General features: G+C 38.1%; 1 protein-coding gene across 2 annotated transcripts in view; it reads right to left on the bottom strand.

Moving 5' to 3' along the window:
• Nucleotides 1-20313: 20313 nt before the first annotated feature.
• Bmp5 (bone morphogenetic protein 5) overlaps nt 20314-25726 on the bottom strand; it is a 143016-nt gene continuing 137603 nt past the window's right edge. The window contains exons 8-9 of one of the 2 annotated variants that reach the window (XM_085689397.2): nt 24357-24426; nt 20314-23139 (exon numbers count right to left, since the gene is read on the bottom strand). In XM_085689397.2, coding sequence (XP_085545523.1) covers nt 24391-24426 — 36 coding nt within the window. In that variant the 3' untranslated portion in view covers nt 20314-23139; nt 24357-24390. Of the gene's footprint in view, nt 24427-25726 lie in introns of both variants that reach the window. The other variant, XM_087905378.1, reaches the window with a different exon arrangement.

The following is a 25726-nucleotide window of genomic DNA, read 5'->3' as shown; positions in this document are numbered from 1 at the left end:
ACCACTGGCTTCCACCAACCCAAAAGCTAAGAATGTCATCATCTGAGGTCTATAGGAAACCTTCCACCAACTTGCTGTAGCCATCTCTCTGCTGTATCAACCAAAGTATCTTAAATTTGCCCTGATTTATGATTTTCTTTGTCCTACAGAATTATACACAACTGCTTCTGCGTTGGAACATGGAATGCAGGGTAACCAGAATCAGTGTTCTCAGACCACGGTTACTCAACACTATGACAAACTACACATGCGGCATTACTTCTGCTCAAGAGAAGGGGCTTTAGGGCCTGTGTAGAGAGGGAGGGAAACAACTCATCGTTCCATAATGCCCAGGACAGTGCTGCTGATTACAAGGAATTAATTCCCAAAATGCAAAGGATTAATTCCAAAACTGCGAAGAATGAAGTCCTAATGTTTGTAGCTATAAGACTCGTTCTTCGGTGTAACTTAAGGAATGTTAAGATAGGAGACTTGTGTTCTACAGTGACTGAGAACCCAGATCTGCATGACAAGCCTGGATCCAGACCCACAGACTAAGGGCCATCTTTGTGAGCTACCTCCTCTTGGTAAGTCACTTCTTCACTTTCCTCCGCTTCCTACGATCCATTGCTATCTCCACACTCCAAAGCCTAGTTTCAGACCCGCATCCTGTGATACCTCTTTGTTCACAAGCCACCTTTGCCACCTAAGTGATCCCTTTCATTTCCTACCCAGTCCCCTCTCTCCCATTCACCCAACCACTCACCACAATCTCTACACACAAGCCTAACCTAGGAGCCCTCTTTCTTTGGGAGTCACCTTAACTTGGTAAGTTGTTTCTTCTTTCCCGTCCCTGTGTCCCCCTCACCAATGTCCTCCTGCCATCTCTAGAAAAACATGTCAATGTCCAGTAGCTGGTCTTCCAGCCTGCTTTGTCCAGAAGTCACCTTTGAGAGGTAAGATGCTACTTGCATTTCCCATCCTTCTCTCTGACCACTGCCATATTGCACCCACAGGGCTAGTTCCAGATCCATGACTTAGAAGTCATCTTTCCCTGATTCAAGTAAACAGTTCATCCAGCAGCTTTACTTGGTTCAGGCCATGAATCTTCTGTGCAGGCCCAACCTAAGGCAAAGGGTTTATCTCATCATACACATCACCAAAGAAAGGATTTCACATTTCCAGGTCAAATTGCCAAAACAAAAACAACATAAAATGGCCAAGACAGAATGTCCCATCAAATCCACTAGTCCAATAAAAGTTTTCTGTAACAAGAACTACCTAGATGAAATCCAGGACACAGAGTTTAAAAGAACAATCATAAACTTTATCAAAGAACTCAAATAAAGAAGACATGAACAAACACTTCACTGAACTCCAAGAAGACAGTAATAAACACTTGAGTGATTCCAAGAAAATACAAGTACATGGCTGAATAAAATGATGAAGATAATTCAAAACTTGAAAACCGAGTTCAATAAAGAAAGAAACATTGAAGGGAATAAAAGCTAAAATGAAGATTGAATTTAAAACTAAGTATCTCATAAAAGAGGGAAAACCTTAGAAATTGAATGAATTAAGCAGGAGATAGAATATCAGGACTTGAAGATAAAGTAGAAAATCTAGATGAAATAACTAAGATTATGAAAATTTAAAATCACAGGGAAAGAACATGCATGAAATGTGAAACATCATCAAAAACCAAACTTTGAATTATAAGCATAGATGAGGGAGAAGAATCCCAGAACAATGAATTAGATCAAATATTCAACAAGATCTTAAAAAAAATTCCATAAATTAAGAAAAGACACATACATACAGATACAAGGAACATACAGAACCCAACTAGGTAGGTGGGCAAAAAACACCCTATGGCATATCACAATAATAATAATAATAATAATAATAATAATAATACACTAAATATACAGAACAAAGAAAAACTAAAGAAAGCTGCAAAAGAAAAAACAAAACTTACATATAAAGGGAAGCAATCAAAACCATCTGATTTTTCAATGGAAACTTAAAACCTGGAACAATGAACTCCACATTCTAAAAGATTGACAACTAGAACTACTGCACCCAACTAAACTATCTGTCACAGTTGAAGGTGGACAAGAAGCTTCCCGTGACATAAGCAGCTTTAAAAAGAAGTCATACTCAAGAAAACCAAAAATCCCTAGCCAGAACACTAGAAGTAATTCTTGTATCTGAAGTGAGAAATAAGCATAGCCACAGCCAAGATTCTTATCTTTTTCTCAAGAAAATAAAAAAACTCTTATGACAAAATACAATACAAAACACAACAAAGAACACAAATCAGTAAAATAATTAATATAATTCTCAGATGCTTTTCAATAATAGCTCAAAATATTAACAGTCTCAATTTTTCAATCAAAAGACACAGATTAGCTGAATGGATTAAAAACAAAACCCATCTTGTCTTGTTTTAAAGGTGAGATGAACTAGAAGGACACCAATAAACATGGCAAACTGAACAGGGTGAAGTTCAGAAGCCTCAACCCTACACAAAGCGTTGCAGGAAACTAAGTAAAGCTGGGAGTAAGACAGGCAGAGTCGCCCAGAGAAGAGCACACCAATTGGTTGTGCAGTACCAAACATCCAGACCTGAAAATATATACAAGTAACATAATATGGACTCAACAGGTTATATTTAGGAATAGGTATGTTTATGAAATATATATATGATACATGCTATAACAATTAATGAAAAATAGGCCATAAATCTGAAAAAGAGCAAAGATATGTATATGTGAGAGCTTAAAGAGGGAAAATGGAAGGTAGAAATTCTGTAATGAATTAGTACCTTAAATACAAACAAAGCTAAACAACAACAAAAAAACATAAGTAAGATAGTCAGCACTTTAAAATGAAAGAATGAAAAAAGTCCTCCATGCAAATGGGCGCATGAAGCAAGCCGGTGCTGCCGTCGTGATATCTGACAAAACAAACGTCAAACTAAAACTGACCAGAAAAGAGAAAACACACACACACTCATTAAACACAGAGAGAGCAAACGAAAGAAAAAGGTAGCCAAAGGAGCAAACTTACCCACATTGTACAATAGGAAGAAAAATGAATAGCAAAGGAATACGAATATAAAAATTACACTTAAAATTGATTCAAATTTGTAGAAAGAGCAATAGTGAAAATTTTAAAAAGAACATAGATTGAAGCATATTCTCTTTTATTTTAGCCAGTTAGTTAAATTGGCTGAGCCCCAATTCGTATACATGCAGAACTAGCATCACAAAACCTACACGTCAGATTGTTTCACACAGCATGAAAGAAAACCAGCTTTGTTCTATGTGTGATTTGTGACACGGTCAATGATGCTCAGATCAGAAGCCTGAAGCCAGAGGTGCTTCCCACGCTGCTTGCATTTGCCATTAGAACTCCTCCCTCCATATTCCCCCTGCTCCAGAATCTCTGCTCGTCCTTTCTTAAACAACTTTCATTGAGATATGATTTTATGCCTTAATAGTTTAATCTTCTAAAATATTCAATTAAGTGACTTTGCATACTTAAAAACTTATATCCCAAAGTCCGAAACATTTTCATCAACTGCCCCAAATCCCCTATTTTTGCATGTATTTGAGGTTTACACTATGACATTACAATATATACATGTATAGAGAAATGAATCCAGAATCATGGCTGACTGATCATGGTTGGGAATGTCACTGAAAGGTTGGATATGTGACTAACACATTATATTTTTCAGTTTGATAAGATGTACATATTCACTTTTATTAAACTTATTTTAAAATTTGACTAACATTTTATTCACTTTGAATATCTATTTCATAGTTTTAAAAAAGTAATGTTCCTCCAAACAAGTAAGAGGTAGAAATAATTTGTTAAAAAAAATCACAACTATTGCTACAAGAACCAACAAACATTTGAGTGTTACAAAAGACATCTGAGCATGGACACTGAGAACCATGGTTACAGCATGTATTAGGGCTGTGCAAAGGAACTGATAGAATGAATATACATGCTCATTATACATGCTCAATATATATTTTACTATTATTACATGCATATATGTGTGAATATTATTATATGTGGGTGCATGCATACATACACGCATGCTTATGTTTACTCACACATATACTATGTAGTATATCCAACAATTTTTCTCACATTGGATAAGTGGAGACTTAGTCTTTGCTCAAGCTACAGGTCTGCACGATTCAGCAGTCTCACTCAGGTACTGGAGTCCTGAAGGATTTGTGGAGAGCTGCTAGTTAGTTTTCAGTCTGTGTTGGAATCCTGAAGAAGTTGTTTCTAATATTGGTGAAGGAAAACGCTGCAGCAACCAGATAGATGAATTTGCCAGTGAGAATGAGGGCAAGCCTTTAGAAGCAAAGGTCCCTTCTTCCACATCCTCTCATCTGGGCTGCCAACAGAAGGTGCCCCCCTCATTCAGATCATGTCTTCCTGCTTCAGATAATCAGATGGAAGAAATCCCTCACAGAGGTACCCAGCTCGTTTTAGTTGGTTCCAGGTGCAGTCAAGTTGACAACCATGATTTAACCATCACAAATGGCTTGCAGGCTAAAGGAGATGTTTATAAAAGAGCATTAACAACTCCTTAGAGATTCTGCATGTTAATTCCCTATCTGATGTGTAGCTGGCAACATCTTTCTCCCCTTCTGTGCCTTTTTCTTTACTGTTTCCTTTACTTCACAGAAGCTTGCAAGTCTCACACAACCCTATTTGTCAATGATGTCATATAAAGAAATGAAAAACTTAAAGAACAAAAGACAAATAATCTTAACAATAAATAGGCAAATGAAATATTTCTCTAAAGAGGAGATACAAATGACTGATAAAGATAAAAAGAAATGTTCAAACTCCTTAGATACGTGGCATCTCAAACTACAGTAGGAATCTATGTCACTAAGTTAAACTGGATACCATCAAGAAATAAACTTCACCAAATGCTAGTGAGGAAGTGTGGGGAAAGAAAATGTAAACGCTGTGGCTGTGAATGTAAATTAGTGTGCTACTGTTAGGGGAATCAGTAAAAAAGGGTTCCTCAAGAAGCAAACAGAAATCCTATGTGATCCAGCTAGTCAACTCCTAGGTTTATACTTGAATGAATCCAAGTCAGAATACTGGACATCCTTGAAAGTTCTTGTTTATTGTAACACTCTTCACAACAGCCCAAACATGGAACTCGTCCATATACCCACTAACACGCGAATGAATGAAGAAAATCTGTCTCCATGAGTAAAACCCTTGCTGTGCATGCCTGATGACCTGAGTTTGAGCCCTGTAACCTGAGATGAATGGAGAGAACTGACTCCTGAGAGTTGTCCTCGGACCTCCACATGAGTGCCTTGCACACATGCTACATGCATACATATATATACACACACTGTACACACAGTAATAACAAATAAAAATTAAAAGTAAGAAAATAAAGTGTGGCATATAGACAAGCAAAGGAGTTTGTTTAACTGTAAAGAATGAAATTACATCATTTGTAGGAAAACAGAAGAAGCTGAAAGCTTTCATTTTATACAAAATCACTCAAATATTCTCTCCTGCATGTAGAATCAGGATTTTATAGAAATGACATGAAAAGACAAAGGGGATCATTTGTAAGGAGAAGAGGACTAACAGGAGCTGGGAGGGAGGGTCAAGACGGTGCTGAACCTGACCAAAGCACATGATGCATATAGGTTTGAGAACATCACAATGAAACCTGTAATCTGAAAACTGAATAGATGTTACTACTAATAGAGAATAGTATACAAGAATTTAGAAAATGTTTTCATTAAAAATTGTGTGGCCAATTATAAGGTACTTTAATTTTTTCCCAAAAAAGATAGTAAAATTAATTTTTTACTTCAAAAACTAGCAAAATAAAAATAAATTAGTAAAGGAGCATAACACCAACAGCATCAGATATCACTGGTATTTAGGAAGATGAAAGTTTATGGCTAAATTTCAGCAACAATGTATAACTCATTAAATATTATTTGTTTCAACTGTGCTTCTTTTTCTCTTTAAACTTCTTACCAGTTTACGAGAGTTTCAGTTTATGTCAGACATTTAAATGTCTTGTGCATACACATGACATATATTGCATAATGCTTATGGTCTTCTGTTAGAGTGTTCTATGTATACCATTTACATACAAATAAAGGGACATATATTTTGTAATCACACTATAAGAGAACATAATATTTTTTAACATTTGGAGACCAATGGTCTAAAAATAATTTTGTCATCTCATGAAATATTACCTTTCCATTCTGGATGACTTTCAATGATATTTGTGACAAGAGGGACCATCTTAAACATCGGGCTTACTACACACGCATTAAAGATATACAAGAAGAGTCACAGAAATCTGTACCTGAATGCCCTTACAGTTGACTTCTTTGGTTGACTGGTTGTTTATATGTTTGTTTGATTGGTTGGTTTGTTGGATTTCTTATTACTGTACATTAGTTATAAAAAAAAATACAATTCTTTTATGTTTTCGTACATGCATGTAATTTCCTTTCCTTATTTCCTGTCCTCTTTCTGCTGCATAATAACCCAAAACTCACTCAGAAATATGGTGGGGGTGGGAGTGTACTCATGAGTCCAGACTTCCCAGGGAGCTCTTGGCTCCTGATATATGTGTAGGAGAAACAGAGTTATTGTCTTCAGTAGTACATACGGTGGTGAGTCCACCAGCCTCCATTGGATAATTTCACACCATTGTCAGCATACTGCCCTGTTGTGGGAGAGCACTTGCTTGCTCTTGCCTGCTCAGCCACTGCCTGAAGGATTTCCTACATCACAGTCCTGGTTAAACTCAGCAGGGCACAACACAAAACTAAAAGACATGAGTGTCCCTGGAAAAAACTTCTGAAGGAAGGTGTTTGATGAGAGTAGAAGAAGAACAGAAGAAGATGGGTGGTGAGGGCAATCATAGTGCATTGTGTACACGTTTGAAATTGGTAATGAGTAAATTATATTAATAAGAAATAAATAACAATAAATCTTGCAATTCAGTAGTTCATACACACACACTCATATAAATACTATGCAGTAGTAATCTAGAAATATTTTGTTTCAATTAAGCTGCTAGAGAATTTCTATAATATGAAAATAAAATAATTGCCATCATAATTTCTATATTTGAATCTATGCATTAAATAATCTGGAGGGAATCACCAGTTCTGAGGAGATCACTCTCAACTGAGGAGATCAACCTCACATTTGGCTACAAATTTCAACACAAATTTTATTATTCAACTTTAAATTTCAATTCCCTCAGTCTATTTTCCTGAAGAAAAAAAAAACATATTCATATTTTTTACTGCTGAAGTTCCTCAAAAATACTCCTTTGAGAGTATCATAATTTTTAGTTGATAATATCAACGCCAAACACAATTTTTTTCAGAAATTAGTCTCATTCCTTTACATTGCAGCCATGATAGTGTTATTTCTAAATAAATGTACTAATCTATGTTAAACATCTGAAATATTAACTAAAAAAAACTACCTAAGATGGGTGCATTGTGTCGTTCCTGTAATCTAAGTATGGGGGAGGGGCATAGACATGGAACCTGCCACAGATTGAGGACAACCTGGGCTCCATGCCAAGCTCCAGTCAGCCTGTAGTACAGAGTGAGAGACAGTCTCAAAATAAGAAAGAAAAAATAAAGGAAGAAAAAGAAAAGAAAAAAAGAAAACAAATAAATAAATTTATTTAAATAAAACATTTTAAGCAATTCAGATACTGAAAATTTAAACAAGTAACCTTTACTTACTCAAGAATTATTAGCTAACTATATAGCTAAACAGAGTATTTTGGAAAACGTCTTCAGAAGTCTGTGTGAACAGAAAACCTCCTTCAAGTTTCAGTGTTTGGAGGCTGATAGCATTTGATGGATTTTTTTTTTTAATATGAACCAAAACAATGAGTTGCTGCATTTACTCTCAAACAGGTGATTTATAGGGAGATGTGTTGGAATAAACAAGAAGACTGAAGAATCTGGACCATGATGCCTTGGGACTCTATGCTGTTGGCTGAGACACAGTCCAGGTGCATTAATATAGATTTCTGCAAATGCGTAATCTGTTCTCCTACGGAAAACTTCAACACGAACAAAAGAACAGGCGCCCTTTTACCTTTGAGCAATCTGTTCAGAAGGAACAGGTAGAAAAAAGAAATCCCTGACACAAAAGTAGGAAACCTAAATAAGTGTCTACAGACTGCCATAACACTTAACGCTTGTTGTTTGAAACCTGCATAGACCCTTTCTTCCTGTGGGTTAAAAACTAATAACTACATACTTACATCATTAATATATAGAGAGAGTCACACCATATAGGATATGAAACAAAGAGAAACTTCTATATAGCCAGAGAGGAATATTATTTATATAAAAGCTGAGAGCGTTTTTACCATACTCATAAATGAACCCCACAGATGTATTAACTCCGAATTTTGTATGCCAGGAGTCTGGGTTGGCTCAACTGATCAGTCTCTGAGCTTCATAAAGCAACAGGTGAGCAATAGTTAAAGACTCTAGAAGATTCTGCATGCATGTTCTCTTTGGCAGCATCCAATTTCTCGTGATGATAGACTGGGGGTTCCCATTGCTCATGGGTTGGTGTTGACAGCTGTTCTTAGATTCATCCATGTTGCCAACACAAGCCCTTCTCCCTCCATCCTCAGAGCCTGCACTGTTTTTTCAGGTTGTTCTCCTTCCCTGCTTTGCCTTTCCATTCTGCTACTGCTGTTGCTGCTGTTGCTGCTGCTGCTGCTACTGCTATTGCTGCTGCTGCTGCTGTTGCTGCTGCTGCTGCTGTTGCTGCTGCTGCTGCTGTTGCTACTATTGCTGCAGCTGCTGCTGCTGCTGCTGTTGCTGCTGCTGCTGCTGTTGCTGCTGCTGCTGCTGCTGTTGCTACTATTGCTGCAGCTGCTGTTGCTGCTGCTGTTGTTGCTGCTGCTGTTGTTGCTGCTGCTGCTGCTGTTGCTGCTGCTGCTGCTGTTGCTGCTGTTGCTGCTGCTGTTGTTGTTGCTGCTGCTGCTGTTGCTGCTGCTGCTGCTGTTGCTACTATTGCTGCAGCTGCTGCTGCTGCTGCTGTTGTTGCTGCTGCTGCTGTTGCTGCTGCTGCTGCTGTTGCTAATATTGCTGCAGCTGCTGTTGCTGCTGCTGTTGTTGCTATTGCTACTATTGCTGCTGTGCTGCTGCTGTTGTTGCTGTTGCTGCTGTTGTTGCTATTGCTGCTGTTGCTGTTGCTGCTGCTGTTGCTGATGATGAGGAAGAGAAGAAAGGGTAAGGATGACAATGACAAAGATGATGATGCATGTGACAGTCTGGCTCTTCTGGCTTCACAATTTTCTTGCAAGACTTCAAGTGATTGTTTGGATCCATCAAGATGGTCCAGGCCAATATCCCTGTCCTACAGTCATCTGAGTATCCACCCCATCTTCACGATCCCTCAGTGAGACCAAGAGTAGTCTTTAAATTGCAATCCAGAAAGGGAATCTTGGAGTAATGTCCTTAGAATTCTTCCTAGAGCAGTTACACTAACAAAAACTGTGAGCTGTGCTAGGCAAACAAGCATCTGCTTTGAATTTCTTCTCTGACAGTTTCCCCTGCAGGCCAAACAAATGCCAGCTTCCTTCTCTAGCTCTCTATCTACACCCAAGATCCCTATCATAGAGGCCAAGCAGTTAGCTAGTGTTCTGTGAAAAGTTGTTTGTGATAAACGTCCTAAATTGTTTAATATTTGATTTGTCACCTTGTTTCTTGGCTTTATTCTTGAATGTATTAATAAAAAGTCACATATTTTTACATTTAATCTTACACTAAAATACAAGTTAACACAGCATCCTTAAAGAACGCTGTTTAAAACACAAACTTTATTGTTCATTTCCTTACCCCCAGATGCCCACATTGAACTGCTATATCCTGGTTTTTCATCTTTTATACAGCTGTTCTGATATAGAATGTATATATTGCTTAGCTACCTAAGAAGAGAAGAATTTACCAAAACCACACTTCATCACCCTCTCCACTTCCTTACCCCCCTAATAAGTTGGTGACCTTGTCAGATTGTATTTTTTCGGGATAACTGCATTAAGCTCTCCCATCCCTCGTCAGACACAGCAAAACTTTCTTGTTGAGACGTGGAGTATGTGTTCCTCCCCTGATTCTCACAGGCGTTTGGAAACAGCAGAATTGACGCTACTTGACTTCTAAGGGTCGGCAATAAAAGACAAAACAGCTTTCTCATGATTCTCTTGGGATGCTCATTCCTGGAACGCAGCCATCGTGCTCTGAGGAAACCCAGAGCACAAGGAGAGGTCATGTGTCGATGTTCCAGCCAACAGATCCAGCTGAGGTCCTAGCTGACAGCCAGGATCAACGGCCAGACATCTGAGGAAGTCTCTGGGATGACTCCGGTGCCAGCCATTGTCTGTCTATAACCACAGGAGAGACTTGGAGTGAATAGCTGGCTGAGACCAGCCCCTTCTCAAAAGCAGGAGATAGAACAATGTTGTTGTCTAAGGTTGCTAGGTTTAGCGTCAACAATAAGTATATGAAACCATTATAGCTGCATTTTGTCCATAGTGCTATATTTTATTATTTCAGCGTTCTGTGTAAGTTTAATTTTAGTTTGTAAAATAATTAATTTTAAATCTTTTTCATCTTTTAACATCTTTAAGTTTCTACATAAAGGATATTTTACAAAATACTATTCAGAACTCCCAGAAGGGCATCATAACACTGCCTCCCTGTTTGATTGATGCCATGATGAAGCAGGATGAATTTTAAAAATTTGTTGGTTTGATGAAATTCTTTATTTCCTTGACGCTAATCATACTAACTCAGTTTTTCTCAATTTTGATGGCTAGATGAGTTCATTTCCCCAAACAAACATAAGAAGCAAAGTTCTTAGAAAATACTTCTTTTTTTCTATAGTTATTTTTTGAAAGCATATTTAGCAAATACTTCACAAGCATTAATCACTTGTAATTAGTGTGTGTGAGAGAGATACAAGACAAATATAAATCGAATGCCCTGATCTTACTCCATACCTATTCATGTTTACATAAGCAGAATTTAGTATATTGTGAGCCTATAAATGAAACATCACTAAAAATTAAGAAACATAATTAAATCTCTAGGGTCTTTCACTAAATTTTTGCAACCAAATAATGATCCTGCACGTGAAATTTTTGTATACACCTCACAAATGTTTTTTTACAGTCAGCTACCGTTGTTCTGGTATCTAAAGAAATACTCTCTTTTAATATTCACTCATTATTATGTGTGTGCAGGTGTGCGTGCGTGTGTGTGTGTGTGTGTGTGTGTGTGTGTGTGTGTGTGTGCCACAGCCTGCTATGGAGATCAGAAAACAACTAGGTGTTGAGTTTCTGCCACTATGTGGATTCTGGCAATGGAACTTGGGTCATCAGCCTTGGTGGCAACCACCCACCTTTCTGAGCCATCTTTCTGGTTTGTAATCTCTCCTTATAGCACTTTTCCCTTCACTTTTTTAAAGTTAACTTATTTCATTGAGGATGCTAAAAGGGGACATATTCCAGGTTTTGCAATTTTAAGGTTTTTATCTTATGTTCATTTTCTTGAGAGTAGATTGTTATAGACTTACAAATTTAAAATATTTTTAAAGAAATTAAAATATTTTTTATATTTTAAATTTTATATATTAAATATAAAATATATTTATATTTTCCTGGTATCCACTTTCATTGTGGGTCTCATGTCTTTTATTAGTGTAGAATAATTGTATAAAGAGGTGGATTTCATCAGTGTAGCTATGGGATAAGGCCAGTTCAGGCATCCTCTCCTCTGCTGCCCAAGGAACAAGCTGGGAACATCTTGGACACCTGGGAACCCCTCTAGAGTCAAGTCTCTTGCCAACCCTAAAATGGCTCCCTTAATTAAGATATCTACTTCCCTGCTCCCATATCTACCCTTCCTCCATCTCAACCCTTCCATTCCTCCAAGCTCTCCCCAATCTTCCCCTTCTCCCTTTTCTTTCCCCATCTCCCCTTACCCCCACCCCCACCCCGTGCTTCCAACTTCTGCCTGGCAATCTTGTCTACTTCCAATATCCAGGAGGATAACTATATGTTTTTCTTGGGGTTCACCTTCTTATTTAGCTTCTCTAGGATCACAAATTATAGGCTCAATGTCCTTTATTTATGGCTAAAATCCACTTATGAGTGAGTACATATCATATTCATCTTTTTGGGTCTGGGTTATCTCACTCAGTAAAGTGTTTTCTATTTCCATCTATTTGCATGCAAAATTCAAGATGTCATTTTTTTTTAACCGCTGAGTAAAACTCTAAAGTGTATATGTGCCACATCTTCTTTATCCATTCTTCTATTGAGGGGCACCTAGGTTGTTTCCAGTTTCTGGCTATTACAAATAGTGCTGCTATGAACATAGTTGAACAAATGTATTTGTAGTATGATTGGGCATCTCTTGGGTATATTCCATATCACCATAGAACCTTCATTCAGTGATGGATGGAGATAGAGACAGAGAACCACATGGACTGGACTCCCAGGATCCAAATGAAGAGCAGAAGGAGGGAGAACATGAGCAAGGAAGTCAGGACCACAAGGGGTGCATCGACCCACTGAGACGGTGGGACTGACCTAATGGGAACTCACCAAGGCCAACTGGACTGGGACTGATGGAGCATGTGATCAAACCGGACTCTCTGAATGTGGCTGACAATGAGGACTGACTGAATTAGCCAAGGACAATGGCACTGGGTTCTGACTCTACTGCATGGACTGACTTTGTGGGAGCCTAGTCTGTTTGGATGCTCATCTTCCTAGACATGGATGGAGAGGGGAAGGACCTTGGACTTCCCACAGGGCAGGGAACCCTGACTGCTCTTAGGACTGAAGAGGGAGGGGGAGAAGGAGAGGGAGGGGGAGGGAAATAGGAGGAGGGGAGGAGGTGGAAATTTTTAATAAATAAATAAATAAATAAATAAATAAGAGGTGGATTTCATTGTGACATTTATAGATGCAGATAAGGTACCTTACCATCACACATTTCTTCCTAGTCTCTGGTGCTTCCCTTCTAATTCCATATTTGTATATGTGGAGTGGTTTACTTTGACTGACATTGCTCATGGTTTGGATATTTTAGGTTTGAGATTTGCCCAGTTTTGCTTTGTTTTGCCCTCTGCATATGAGAGAAAACATTGACAGTGCTTTACCTGGCTCTGGCTGATGTTGCTCAGCATGGCAGTCTACACTTCTGTCCATGTTCCTGCAGTTACTGTGCTTTTCTCCTAATGGCTGAGTGATAATCCCTTGTCACGTCTTCTTTATCCATCCAAGACGTGGCTCCTAGGCTGGTTCCACAACTTCACAGCTGTGAGTAATGCCACTAAACCTGGCTGTACAGTGTCTCCACTGTGTGTGCCTTCAACACTGCCAGATGGTATGGAAGGCTGTGCTGGGAGCATGTGGTTGTTAGGCTCTTAGATTATTGAATGGCTGCAACAGTTTACATTGCTACTAGCAGTAAATAAGAACTGCCCCCCAAACACTTGGTGCTTTTGTTGTTAGTTTTTATTTTGTTTTATTTTGTTTTTCTTGATATTGTTTTCACTGTACAAGATGGAATGTTAACATAGTTGTGGTTTGTGGTCCCCTGATGGCTAAGGATCTTTCTTTCTTCCTTTCTTTCTTTCTTTCTTTCTTTCTTTCTTTCTTTCTTTTTTCTTTCAAAGATTTTTTTCATTTTATATACCAACCGCAGTTCCCCCTCCCTCCCTTCCTCCCACTCTCCCCCCTCCATCCCCATCTACTCCCCAGAAAAAGGTAAGACCTCCCATGGGTGAGTCAATAAAATCTGGCAGATAAAGTTGAGGCAGAACCGAGTCCCTCCCTCCTGTTTCAAGACTGAGCAAGGTATCTCTCCATAGGGAATGGGCTCCAAACAGCCAGAGCACTGGTCCAAGCTCCAGGAGTCCAGTAAAAGGAGGAAGTAGGGATTATATGAGCAAAAGGGTCAAGATCATGATAGGGAAACCTACAGAGACAACTGATCCAAGCTAGTGGGAGCTGACTGACTCTGGACTGACAATTGGGGAACCTGCTTGGGACCCAAGTGGGACCTCTGAATGTTGGTGACAGTTCTGCAGCTTGGACAGTCCGTGGGTCATTGGCAGAGGCCCCAGTGCATGAACTGGTTAAGGATATTTCTATGTAAAATATTTCATCATTGCTAAAGGTCTTTGGAATTTGACTTTTTTACTAAAAAGCATTCGTGTCTACATGATTCTTGGCAAAACTAGGACACCTAACATCAAACAAACAAAAGGGCCAGGTCTGTCATCTGAGGATACAGGAAACTGGGTTCACTGGAGTTCTTTATAAGAGTGCTCGCTTGCTTTCTTGCATGTGTGCTAAAGGCACTGATCTTTAGAATGCAGATCCCAGTGATGAGTAGAGGCCCAAAATGTGAGATTATTTCCACCTTGTCTGAAGGTCAGGGAGTTTTAGCTTGTTCAAAGTTGTTGATGGCTACACACCCTGATCTAGGGTGTGGTTACTTGGTGTTTTTGACATTAAGATGGCCCATACAGGTAGATCCACTCCACCCTAACCAATGGTCAGGATATTGAAGCATACTTCTGCTCTTTCTTTTGAAATAGGAGGTTTGACTTGAGAGTGGCTGCCTTCCAAGATACTTGGCCTAGGATAGCTAAATAACAGAATGTTTTCCTCGTGGATTGATAGCTTGACGGCTCAAAACACTGAAGTAACAAACTGTTCTCGTTGTCCTTTGTGTCATATTAATGCGGTTTTTTATCTTACTCCTACTTTTTGGGCTGGAGATATTTTAAGCAATTGGAAATTAAATGCAGATGATTTCAGTAGTCACTGGAACTCCCTCCAGGTACTATTCTGGGTTTTCTGTTCTATTATTTTTACTCACGTCTTTGTTCTCTTTACTGTTTTCTAATCTGTATGCCCCTACCATGGTGAGTAGTATTTTTGTAGAAGCTGGTCCCTGACAATGATGACATTTATCATGAAATTCTGGATTAGTATGAGCTGGTAAGCACAACTTATCCAGCCAACCACCACTGGACTTTCCCTATTAGTAAATGAAAAGAAAGGAAGGAAGGAAGGAAGGAAGAAAGGAAGGGAGGGAGGGAGGGAGGGAGGGAGGGAGGGAGGGAGGGAGAGAGAGAGGAAGGGAGGGAGGGAGAGAAAGAGAGAAAATAAGGAAAGAAAGAAAGAAAAAGGAAGGAAGGAAGGAAATAAAGAAAAAAGGAAGGAGGGGAGACAGGAAGAAAGAAAGAAAGAAAGAAAGAAAGAAAGAAAGAAAGAAAGAAAGAAAGAAAGGAAGGAAGGAAGGAAGGAAGGAAGGAAGGAAGGAAGGAAGGAAGGAAGGAAGGAAGGAAGGAAGGAAGGAAGGAATATAGCTGTCTTGCAAAACCATCTCTGAGTATTTTCCTCATCTCAGCAACTGACTCCACTGCCCTGGCTCAGCTGTGCTGAGGACACAGATGTCCTGTTGTCCATCTGTTTGGCAGCTCACGATATCTTGCTGCAGTGTAGGAACATTGTCTTTTATTGATTATTTAGTTTCCACAACCTCCTTTCTCTTCTCTGCTGTTGCATGCCTTGGCTCCCTAGCAAGATTTGCCGATTTTCCCCTAATGCTGGAATATTTGTCTTGAGTTCTGCACTGGGGAAAGGTCTCTCTTATGCATCTTTAATTATCTTTTCAACCTGATCCACGTATTGCATTCACAGGATTTGTCACAAATTTTGGAAATAATATGTATGTCTTATTATTTGCTTATTTATGGGTAATTTGGGGGTAGTTACGATCTGCTCTTAATTTATTGATATAAAGCTCACATGTATCTCACTGAATAAAGCCAGCATATTTTATGATACTCTCCCCATTTTGAGTGCATGGGGGGAACTGGAGAGGAGTTAGCTTATCACAGTTGGGGGAAACGCTGCAGGTTCTGGTGGGTGAAAGGGGGCAAATGCTGACAAATATCCCATACTTCAGAGAACAGACACCCACACACATTCAAAAAAGTCAGTTAGGCTAGGTTTAAGAAGTCCTAGAATAAATCTATTAAAAGTATAGGAAATTCCATTTATCCCATCTATTACGCTTAAGTGAGTAGATATATTTTCCATTATGTATTTTATATTGTTTCTGTCCACACAAATGTTGCTCTTACCTCTGAGAGCACATTGACACAAAATATACACGACTGATTCATAGGTATTTTCCTCCTAATTGTACTTGTCTTTGCTGAATAAGAGACCTAGATATTGGTTTGTTTTATAGAAGGGATCATGCCAAGAGGTGAATACAATAGTAAGGTATAGAAGGAGGCAATTATCAAACCAAAGTAAAGTGGTTTCTATGTTTCACCATGAAATATACCTTTCCATTTTCTACATTTAAGATTTTTCATATTTTTTGCTACTTACATAAAGATCTTAATTCATTTCAAACCCTCCTTTGGCTTTTATTTTTTATTTTATTTTATTTCTTTTAACTCTCCTCATTTTACATACCAACCCCAGTTCCCACTCCTTTCCCTCCTCCTGCTCCCTCCACCTTTTCCCAACCCCACCCCATCCCTTCCTCAGAGAGGGTAAGGCTTCCCATGGAGTCAACAAAGTCTAGCACATTGCTATGAGGCAGGACCAAGGCCCTCCCCACTATATCTAGGCTGAGCAAGGTATCTTTTTTAAAGAGAATGGGAGCAGGGCTGTGGTGGCGCATGCCTTTAATCCTAGCACTCGGGAAGCAGAGGCAGGTGAATCTCTGTGAGTTCAAGGCCAGCCTGGTCTATGGGCTCCAAAAAGTCAGTATAAGAAGTAGGGATAAATCCTTGTCCCACTAACAGCGGCCCCGCAGTCTGGCCCTGCCATACAACTGTCACCCACATTCAAAGGGCCTATTTAGGTAGTAAGGGGAATGCTTCTCCATTGCTGATTGGAGTGCAAACTTGTACAACCACTCTGGATATCATTATGGGATTTCTCAGAAAATTTGGAATCAACCTACCTCAAGACACAGCAATACCTCTCTTGGGCATATACTCAAAAGGTGTTCAATAATACTACAAGGAAATTTGTTCCTCTGCCTTTCTTAAGCTCAAAGTATTCTAGAAAAGCTCTCCAGGTAAACACTAAGTTGGATATCAGAGAGAAATATCACTGCCACCTTCTGTACTGGGGGGGAAGAGGGTCTGAGTCTCTTCAGAACCTGTTGTGGAATAATCCTGCACACTGTGAATGTGTATTACTTTCATTGGTTAATAAGAAGCTAACAGGCAGGAAATATAGGCAGGACAACCAGACTCAGAGCACTCTGAAAGAAGGAAGGGCAGAGACAGACAGCCAGATGCCAAGGAAGCAGGACATATAGAAAACGAGAAAACAGGCCATGAGCTACATGGCGAAGCATAGATAAGAAATCTGAGTGAATTTAAGTGTACGAGTTAGCTAGTAATAAGTCTGAGCTATAGCTGAGCATTTATACATAAAATTAAGCCTCTGTGTCAGTTATTTGGGACTGGAGGCCAGAATTGGGAAAGAAACTTCCACCTACAAGATCCGGCTCTTACTAAAGCAGATATTTATTAATTAATTGGTTAATTTCCTTTATTAACCCTTTTCCTCTTTATATTGATGTTACTGATCTTAGAATTTTTTCCTGGGCTCCATTGGAATTGATTGCATTCATGTCTGCAATATTTACATTCATTCTTATATCCCACCTGCTTTTTAGATTACAAAGTCTGTTTAAACTTTCTGGTCCATTTGAAGTTCTATCTTCTGTTTGTCAACAATGCTGTGTATTAATGTCGCATTTCAAATGGTATCACAGTTATTTTAATGAAATAATTGGTAGGAGAAGAAATAAACTTGAAAATCTCAAAAGCTTCCCACACTGATTTACAGAATAGATATGGCCTTAATAGATACTTGGCGCAATTTTAAGGTCAATCTAATGCATTTGGTCATATTTCTGGGCAGAAAATTCTGAGACAACCACCCTACGATTGATTTCCTGAGAAACACTGCTATTTAAATGGTTTGAGAGTTGATCCAGAAAGGGGATATGGGGACTGACTGTAGAGACTCTTGAGAAATCCAAGTCCAGCTCTGGAATCTGTGGAAATGTTACTTCTTATGGCTAAAAGGATCTTCCATCTGTAATTACATGTAAAATCAGAGCAGAGAGAGGGAGGTTACCCTGGGTTAGCCATGTAGGTTAAGTACAATTATAAGAAACCTTACAAATCAAAGAGGCAGGAGTAAGTGTAAAGAACGGCGTTTCTGGTTTTGAAGAAGGAAGTCGAAAATCAAGCATACGTATATTCTCTAGAAGCTAGATATAGGCAGAACAAGAATCACAGAACTGTCAACACAGACTTTAGGTCAGAATAACTTATTTTGGACTAAACTTCCAGGATTGTAAGCTAATAGTCTTGAATGGTTTGAAGTCAAGCCCTCTATAGCAACATGCTTTAAAAAGCAATCGTCAGCTAATCCCCTAGACAAGGGTAAAACCTCAAGCAAGATCCATGAGCAAACCTCTGACTAGATCCCACAGGAAAACCTAAGGAAGCAAACACTTCCTCTGCATTGCCTGTACCTACTGAGACAGACACCAACACACCAACACTCCTACCACATGGGTTGTTAGTTTGGTTTACATTTCTGGGTGGTTTTGGCTCTTACCTGTGATAGAGAGTAGAACATTGAACAAAGAGATTGAAAGAATTATGGGAAAAGCACCACTTTCTCTGGCCTTCCCTTCAGAACTCAGCTGTACATTCAGAATTCTAGGGAAATGGAACCTCACGAAGCTCCATGACTCGAGTCTGGGTCTCCAACAAGCAACTGAAACTAATTTTGCCTTCTCAAGTACATCCTGTTTCTATCAACTTAACATCTGAAAAGCAAATAGACAAAAAAAAAAAGATACCTCCAAACCAACACTCATGCATATAATGCCTCGTAGAGAAGCTGAGGTGAGAATACAAGGCCAATCTAGGCTAGCAGGACCAATCTATGGTGGGCACAGGCAGAGACAGAAGAAATGATGGGGGAGAAGCAGAATATTTCAAAGACTCATGGGACAAGGACATGTGCTCAGCTGCATTCATAGCAGCATTGTTGGTCATAGCCAGAACCTGGAAACAACCTAAATGCCCCTCAACTGAAGAATGGGTAAGGAAAATGTAGTCTATTTACACAATGGAGTACTACACAGTAGAAAAAAATAATAACTTTTTGAAATTTGCAGGCAAATGGATGGATCTAGAAAACATCATCTTGAGTGAGGTAACCCAGACCCAGAAAGACAAATATCATATGTACTCACTCATAAGTGATTTTTAGACACAAAGCAAATAAAACCAGACTACAAATCACAAACCTAGAGAACCTAGACAACAATGAGGACCATAAGAAAGACATATGTAGATCTAATCTACATGGGAAGTAGAAAAAGATAAGATCTCCTGAGCAAATTGTGAGCATGGGGACCATGCGGGAGGATTGAGGGAGAGGGGAGAGGAAGGGTGGGGAGCAGAGAAAAAATGTATAGCTCAATAAAATCAATTTAAAAATACAGATAGAAAAAAGGCACATGGGATTTACAATTGGTCAAGTGACTGAGATGCAGCAGAGGCAGCAGAAACCATTGTATTCATCTTTTGAGTGGGAACCAAATAGCTTGCACTATGAAATGGTAATACCCGTTTAAATATACTATCCGAGGCTACTGATAAGCAAATACCTAGGGAACTGTGAATCTGGTAGGGAAACAGTAGAAGCAATATAAGGAAATAAAAATTGAGAGGTTGGCCATGATTTATGAATTTGGAACTTTAAAGAAAAAAACCCACAAATATAAATGCTAAATGTTGAGCTCAAGTTGTTAATTGCAATGGCATATATCCCAAAACATAAGGTTTTCTCCTTTATTTAATAAATGAAACAAGTTAAATGAGGTTGTTAAACTTTCTTATTCTTTTATGTACTTGTTTCTGATTGATGTTTATAAAATATGTATATCTGGTCTAGGTATATAAAGCATAGAGACAATAGTACCCACATTCACAAATAATCTTTGCTATAGAGAAATGGTACCATACTATTGTGTGAAATTAGAGGCATAAATAGAAATATATATACACATATATGTAGTAGATAATATTTAATACATCAAATGTATTAGTTAAGAACTTTTCCTTCATTAGGCTCAGATAAATAAAAGCATGATTTGACAATTAGGAAATTAAAGACAGAGTGCTTTAATATGTACTCTGTTGGTTAAACAGCTCTCTTGAGAGTATGGAACAGCAAAAAAATAACCAGTCCAGTACACAAACTTTTTCCCACCAATAACACTCACCCTGACTGAACATTGTGTTTCCATCAGTTTTTGCTTAAATTTGAGATTGTTCCTTTACTTTACTGAATGTAAAGTTGCCTGTTAGCATGCAGTTGTTTCCAGGTTCAACCAGCTCTTGACTATTGCACCTATTTTTGCTTTGCTTATATTCAATACAAAATGGGCATTTGCATTATGGTAATTTAAATATGGAAAATTACCCTCAATTTTCTTATTTTTATGTTTATGCCCAAATCTGAGGTTTAGGACTATTGAATTTTCTTAACAGAGAAGATATAGATTTACTTTTTAAAAATATTGGAAACTCCCAAAGAGTGGGAAGGACTCCACGAAGGAAATACCTTAGAAATAATGAGTTTAGAATATCTCTGCCCTATAAAATATTCTTATATACCAACTAAAAAACAAATTCAATTGGCCTCTACTAAGTGTTTTTAAGTAATTCAAAGTTATACTCTTTAGTTATAATAATTGTCTTGGAAGTGAAATACACTTTGTTTGGGTGTTTTTTTCAGTCAATCAATAAATCAATCAATCAATAAAAATAAACCTTGTTATAGGCTGTGGCTATTTAGCCATCAGGAAATTTCACTATCAGCTGTTTTTAGGTATTTTGTTTTTAAACAATAAATCTATTTATATGCACGTATAAATTTATATTCATATTCATCTAAGTAATAGGCCTTGTGTAAAAAGAAGACCTTTCCACATCAGCCTTGAAAATAATTATTTTGACAACCAAAATAAAGCATGAATTTATCTAATATATGCTAAAGTATGAAACATTTTGTCTTTGTTTTACTGTTATATGTGTGCAAATATATATATATACATATAACTAAAAAATAATTTATTAAAAATATTTCAATGCAGTAAAAAAGGAACAAAAATAAATACAAAACTCTTAAATAGAAGTTACACAACTGACCTGTCTCAGTAAAACCTGTTTCAAAACCCCCTTGACAAGGACCATCTGCCCACATTGTTAACTGCTTTTAGGGGTCATAGATTTTAAAACAAGGAATTTAGCACCCTCACTGTCTCAATTCTGACAGCATTCCTGTCAAGTGTAGCATTTTTTATGTTAAAGTTACAAATAAATCTATGTGCTACCCCATTTTTAAATGATCTGTTTAGCCTCAATTCTAAGAACATCATTGTGATGACTTTTTGAAGTAAGGAAATAATAAATAACCTAACAGTAAACTTTCTTTACCCTACCTACAGGACCTATAGGAGTTCAAGACATTTCCAAATAAATGCTGTAGCTGCTGTCAGAATAGTAGTTTATCTGGGAGATCAAACATATCTGTTTCGATGGTTCTTACTTGGTCTTTTCGGAGGTAGTGAGAACAAGAAGGCTCTCTAAGAACTAACTAAAAGGACAGGCAGACTGTCAGGAAGTTATGTGTGGCAAATAAAAAGGGTTCTCAAGGATCAGAAGCTGTTCTCATGTGCTGGAGCAGGGAAATACAAAATAGCTTAAAAGTTACTTATTTAAAAATAGAACTTACATGTAAGGTGCAAGTCACCGGGCACATTATGTTCAATATCATACCAAAGCTTTTCAAATATCTCTTCCTTTCAACGTTGACATTGCTGACCAAAAACTTGCCCTTTCCTACAGACCACTTAATTTCCTAAACAGAACTTAGAAATATACTCATTTATATTGACTTGTATGTTTTGACAAACTGTGGCTTACATTGTCTGATGGGGAACCTCCTCATAGGTAGATTAGTGTGAGCTTACTCACACTAATAATAATAATAGTGAGTAACAGAGTGAATACTTATAGAATAGTAATACTTATAGAATAGCAATAGATCTGTTTTTATATATAATTTACATTTGCATATATTCTTGCATATTTATACAAATTCAAATTATAATTGTCATATTGAATATGCTCCTATTTTTGTTTACAATATTTTTACACCTATGCAAAATATTTGTCAGATTGTATGCATGTATGTTAAGACATTGTAACATGAGGAGCCAGCTTGTTGGGGTTTCTGTCCCACCTGGTACCCCACAGCTGGAAATTCCCAAGGAAAATCACACACAGGACTCCATAAGATTATCAACTGATTGGCCCATTAGCTCAGGCTTCTTGTTAACTCTTATAGCTTATATTAACCCATTATTCTGATCTATGTTAGCCATATCATTTGGTACCTTTTCCAGCTGTCAACTCACATGTTGCCTCTTCGGTGGTCTGGGCAGGAATGGCAGAGGGAGCTTCCTGCTTCCCAGAATATTCCTCTTCTCATCGCCCCACCTCTAATTCCTGTCTGGTTGACCCACCTATACTTCCTGCCTGACCAATCAGCGTTTTATTAAAATAAATGATTGACAGAATTCAGACAATTCTCCCACACCATTTCCCTCTTTTTTTTTAAACAAAGGAAAATACCCATAGTCCATTTGTTGGGAATGTGGGCATAGTAGTTCAGGCTACTTCCAGCTGTTTGGGGGCGCTGATAATCTTATGGGGACCTAAAGAAAATTTAGAGTTATAATCAAGTCCTGACTGGAGTATCCTGTGAGTCTTGATCATCTCAGGCAGCAGTCCTGTATCTGTTTTGGATGTAGAACTCTGTATCCAGGCCATCTGTTCCTATCGGAGATTTCTCAGGTGGTCTTCCTTGATTGAACCTGATTTTTCTTGATTCAGAATGAATCCACAGCCTCTCATTTCCTGTGGAAACAAAAGCACAATCTCTTCTCCAAAGTAGCATACCTTTTGACTTCAATTTTGAAGCCAAGGTATTTTTGAAATATATATCTTGGATTAATTCAGCATCATTTATAAGCAAATATCTTTTCGCAGCTGTTGCTCCTTCCTCAGCATGCAAACAATTCAAAGAGAGCTTAATAGCATACAGTATTAAGATTCTCTGTGTATTTTCCATCTTTATTCAACTTTATTTTAACTTCTATTTCTTTTATTTTTACTTTTACTTTTTGAGACAGGTTCTCTGTATATCTTTGTCCTAGAATAACTCTGTAGACCAGGCTGTCCTTGAACTCACAGAGTCCCACTGTCTCTGCTTCCCCAGTTCTGGGACTAAAGGCGTGAGCTACCACACCTTGAACTCAAAGAGATCTGTCTGTCTCTGCCTCCCAGGCATTGGGATTAAAGGTGTGTGCTACCACACCTTCAAGTCACAGAGGTCAGTCTACCTCTGCCACTTGAAGTCTCAGAGGTCAATTTACCTCTGCCTCCCAAGTGTTGGGATTAAAGGTGTATATCACCACACCCAACTTCTCTCTTTCTTTTTTTACTTTAAAAACTTTAACTTTTATCCTGTATATATTTTAACACACTGTAAACCATTTAGAGGTTTTTGTCCTCTTTGAATCTCTCTTTACTGTATATCTCTCTTTTTCTGACTACATGAGTCTTTAAGGAGAAAATTAAAGTCATGACTTTGATGGCTAGATCCAGCCCATTCCTTAGCTTTCCAGCCTCATGGCTGAGATACCAGCCAGAGCTGTGTTCACTGTCACAATTCTATGGCGTTTCAAGGTCCTTGCCAGCAAGCAAGCTACAGCATTCTGCTCACAGACCACACTCAGTCGGACTGCCTGCCTGAAAGAGCCAGAGATTGTCCTGGCAGGAAAGCCCAGAAAGCCGGCATTTTATTAAAATACATGATTGACAGAATACAGACAATTCTCCCACACCATTTTGTATATTGATACAATTTTAGGATATATTTATCGTATTACATTATGTATTTCTACTCCTGATCAAGATACTTATACATTGTTTACATTTTGAGGTCATTATCTTCATTTGCTGCACACAGTTGTTTAAAGATTGTTAAATATTCTAATATGAAATCTTATTCTTTAAGTTATACAGGTATTAAGTATTATAGGTCAATAGTCATCCATATTTGTCATACTTACAGAAGACCAATCAGGTTCTTTAGATACATAGAGATTATATTCTGCATAGATCTTCAACCACTTCAAAGAACTGTAAAATATGACATTTAAATAACTTAGGGTTCTGCTGACATGAGACACAATTGCTCCTAGCAGCACTAATCTATTCCCAAGAGAATGTTGAGCACTGAAGACACTCCACTTGGAACTTGTTGTCTTCTTGGCAAAACTGGCCTTTGGGCAAGGAACTGCCCATGCCTCGATCACTGACAAAATTTCTGGTGTCCTGACTGGACAAGAAGGATACAAAAAAAAATGCCAAAGCTTGCCAAGACAGTGGAAGATGGTTTTAATTTTTCTGCCTCTGTAAATGGTCTGTCAGATACTCTAGGCCTTAGTCAAAGTTAGTTGCTGCAATGTTGAAAATCAGACTTTGGGTGATTGCCCAAGTAGTAAGTTGTCCCTGCCATTTGTTGAACATTTTGGAAGTTGCTTGATTGCACTTCCTGCTTACTCAAAGTAATATTATCTCCCTTCTCAGGTCTTCGATGGGATTAAAAACAGTAGTAGTTACTTTCCTCTTATGACTTAGACAAGCCATTTTTAATACAAGATTTAGACTTCTTAGGATAAAATAATTATTAAAACATTTAGCATGTGTTTCTTGTTTAATAATGTTTATGCTGGTTATAATTCTATTTTTTATACTTGATATCTGTTCTTATTGTATATAGTTTTGTATTGGATTTGGAACTCTATTATTTAGACGAAAGAGGGAGGTGATGGGGAAACCTACTTCAGCCAATGGCCTTTGAGAGGCTAGACCAGGCTGGGTGTGACCTTATGTATCAAATAAGTGCATATCCACCGCTTTCTCTCCACTCTCACATGTGGATGCTGGATTGCAATCCTGTTTCTCGTTGTGATCTGTGAGTCCCCGCTTTAATAAAGAACCCCTTATTATACCCTATTCGGAACTATGGTGGGATTACTTTATTTGCATTCCCCTTCAGTTGTCTTTAAAACAAGTTGCTATTGGGTAAATCAGCAGCACTTGAGCTGGAGGTCCGATGACAGAGAGGCCAGTCTTGGTTACACCATGAGTTTTCACAATATAAATACTAAATAGGATGTTAATAACCTTAAAAAACAGGATGCTGCATGCCATGATGACTCTCTAGAATTAACATTTTGTTTATCTGGAACTAGCCATGAAGACCCAGTTGACTTTGAACTTACCAGTCCCCTGGACTATAGGTGTTTGACCAAACCCAGCTTATTGTTTTCAAATTAATAAAGTCAATGTAGACAATGCTTTATGATCTTATGTATCAAAAGTCTATATACTCTCATATTTTAAACGAAGCACACTACTTATAGGTAAAGTATTT

This window comes from Myodes glareolus, chromosome 4 (genome assembly GCF_982192425.1).
Source record: "Myodes glareolus chromosome 4, mMyoGla1.1, whole genome shotgun sequence".
Lineage (NCBI taxonomy): Eukaryota > Metazoa > Chordata > Mammalia > Rodentia > Cricetidae > Myodes > Myodes glareolus.
This window is presented reverse-complemented; position numbering and strand designations above follow the sequence as displayed.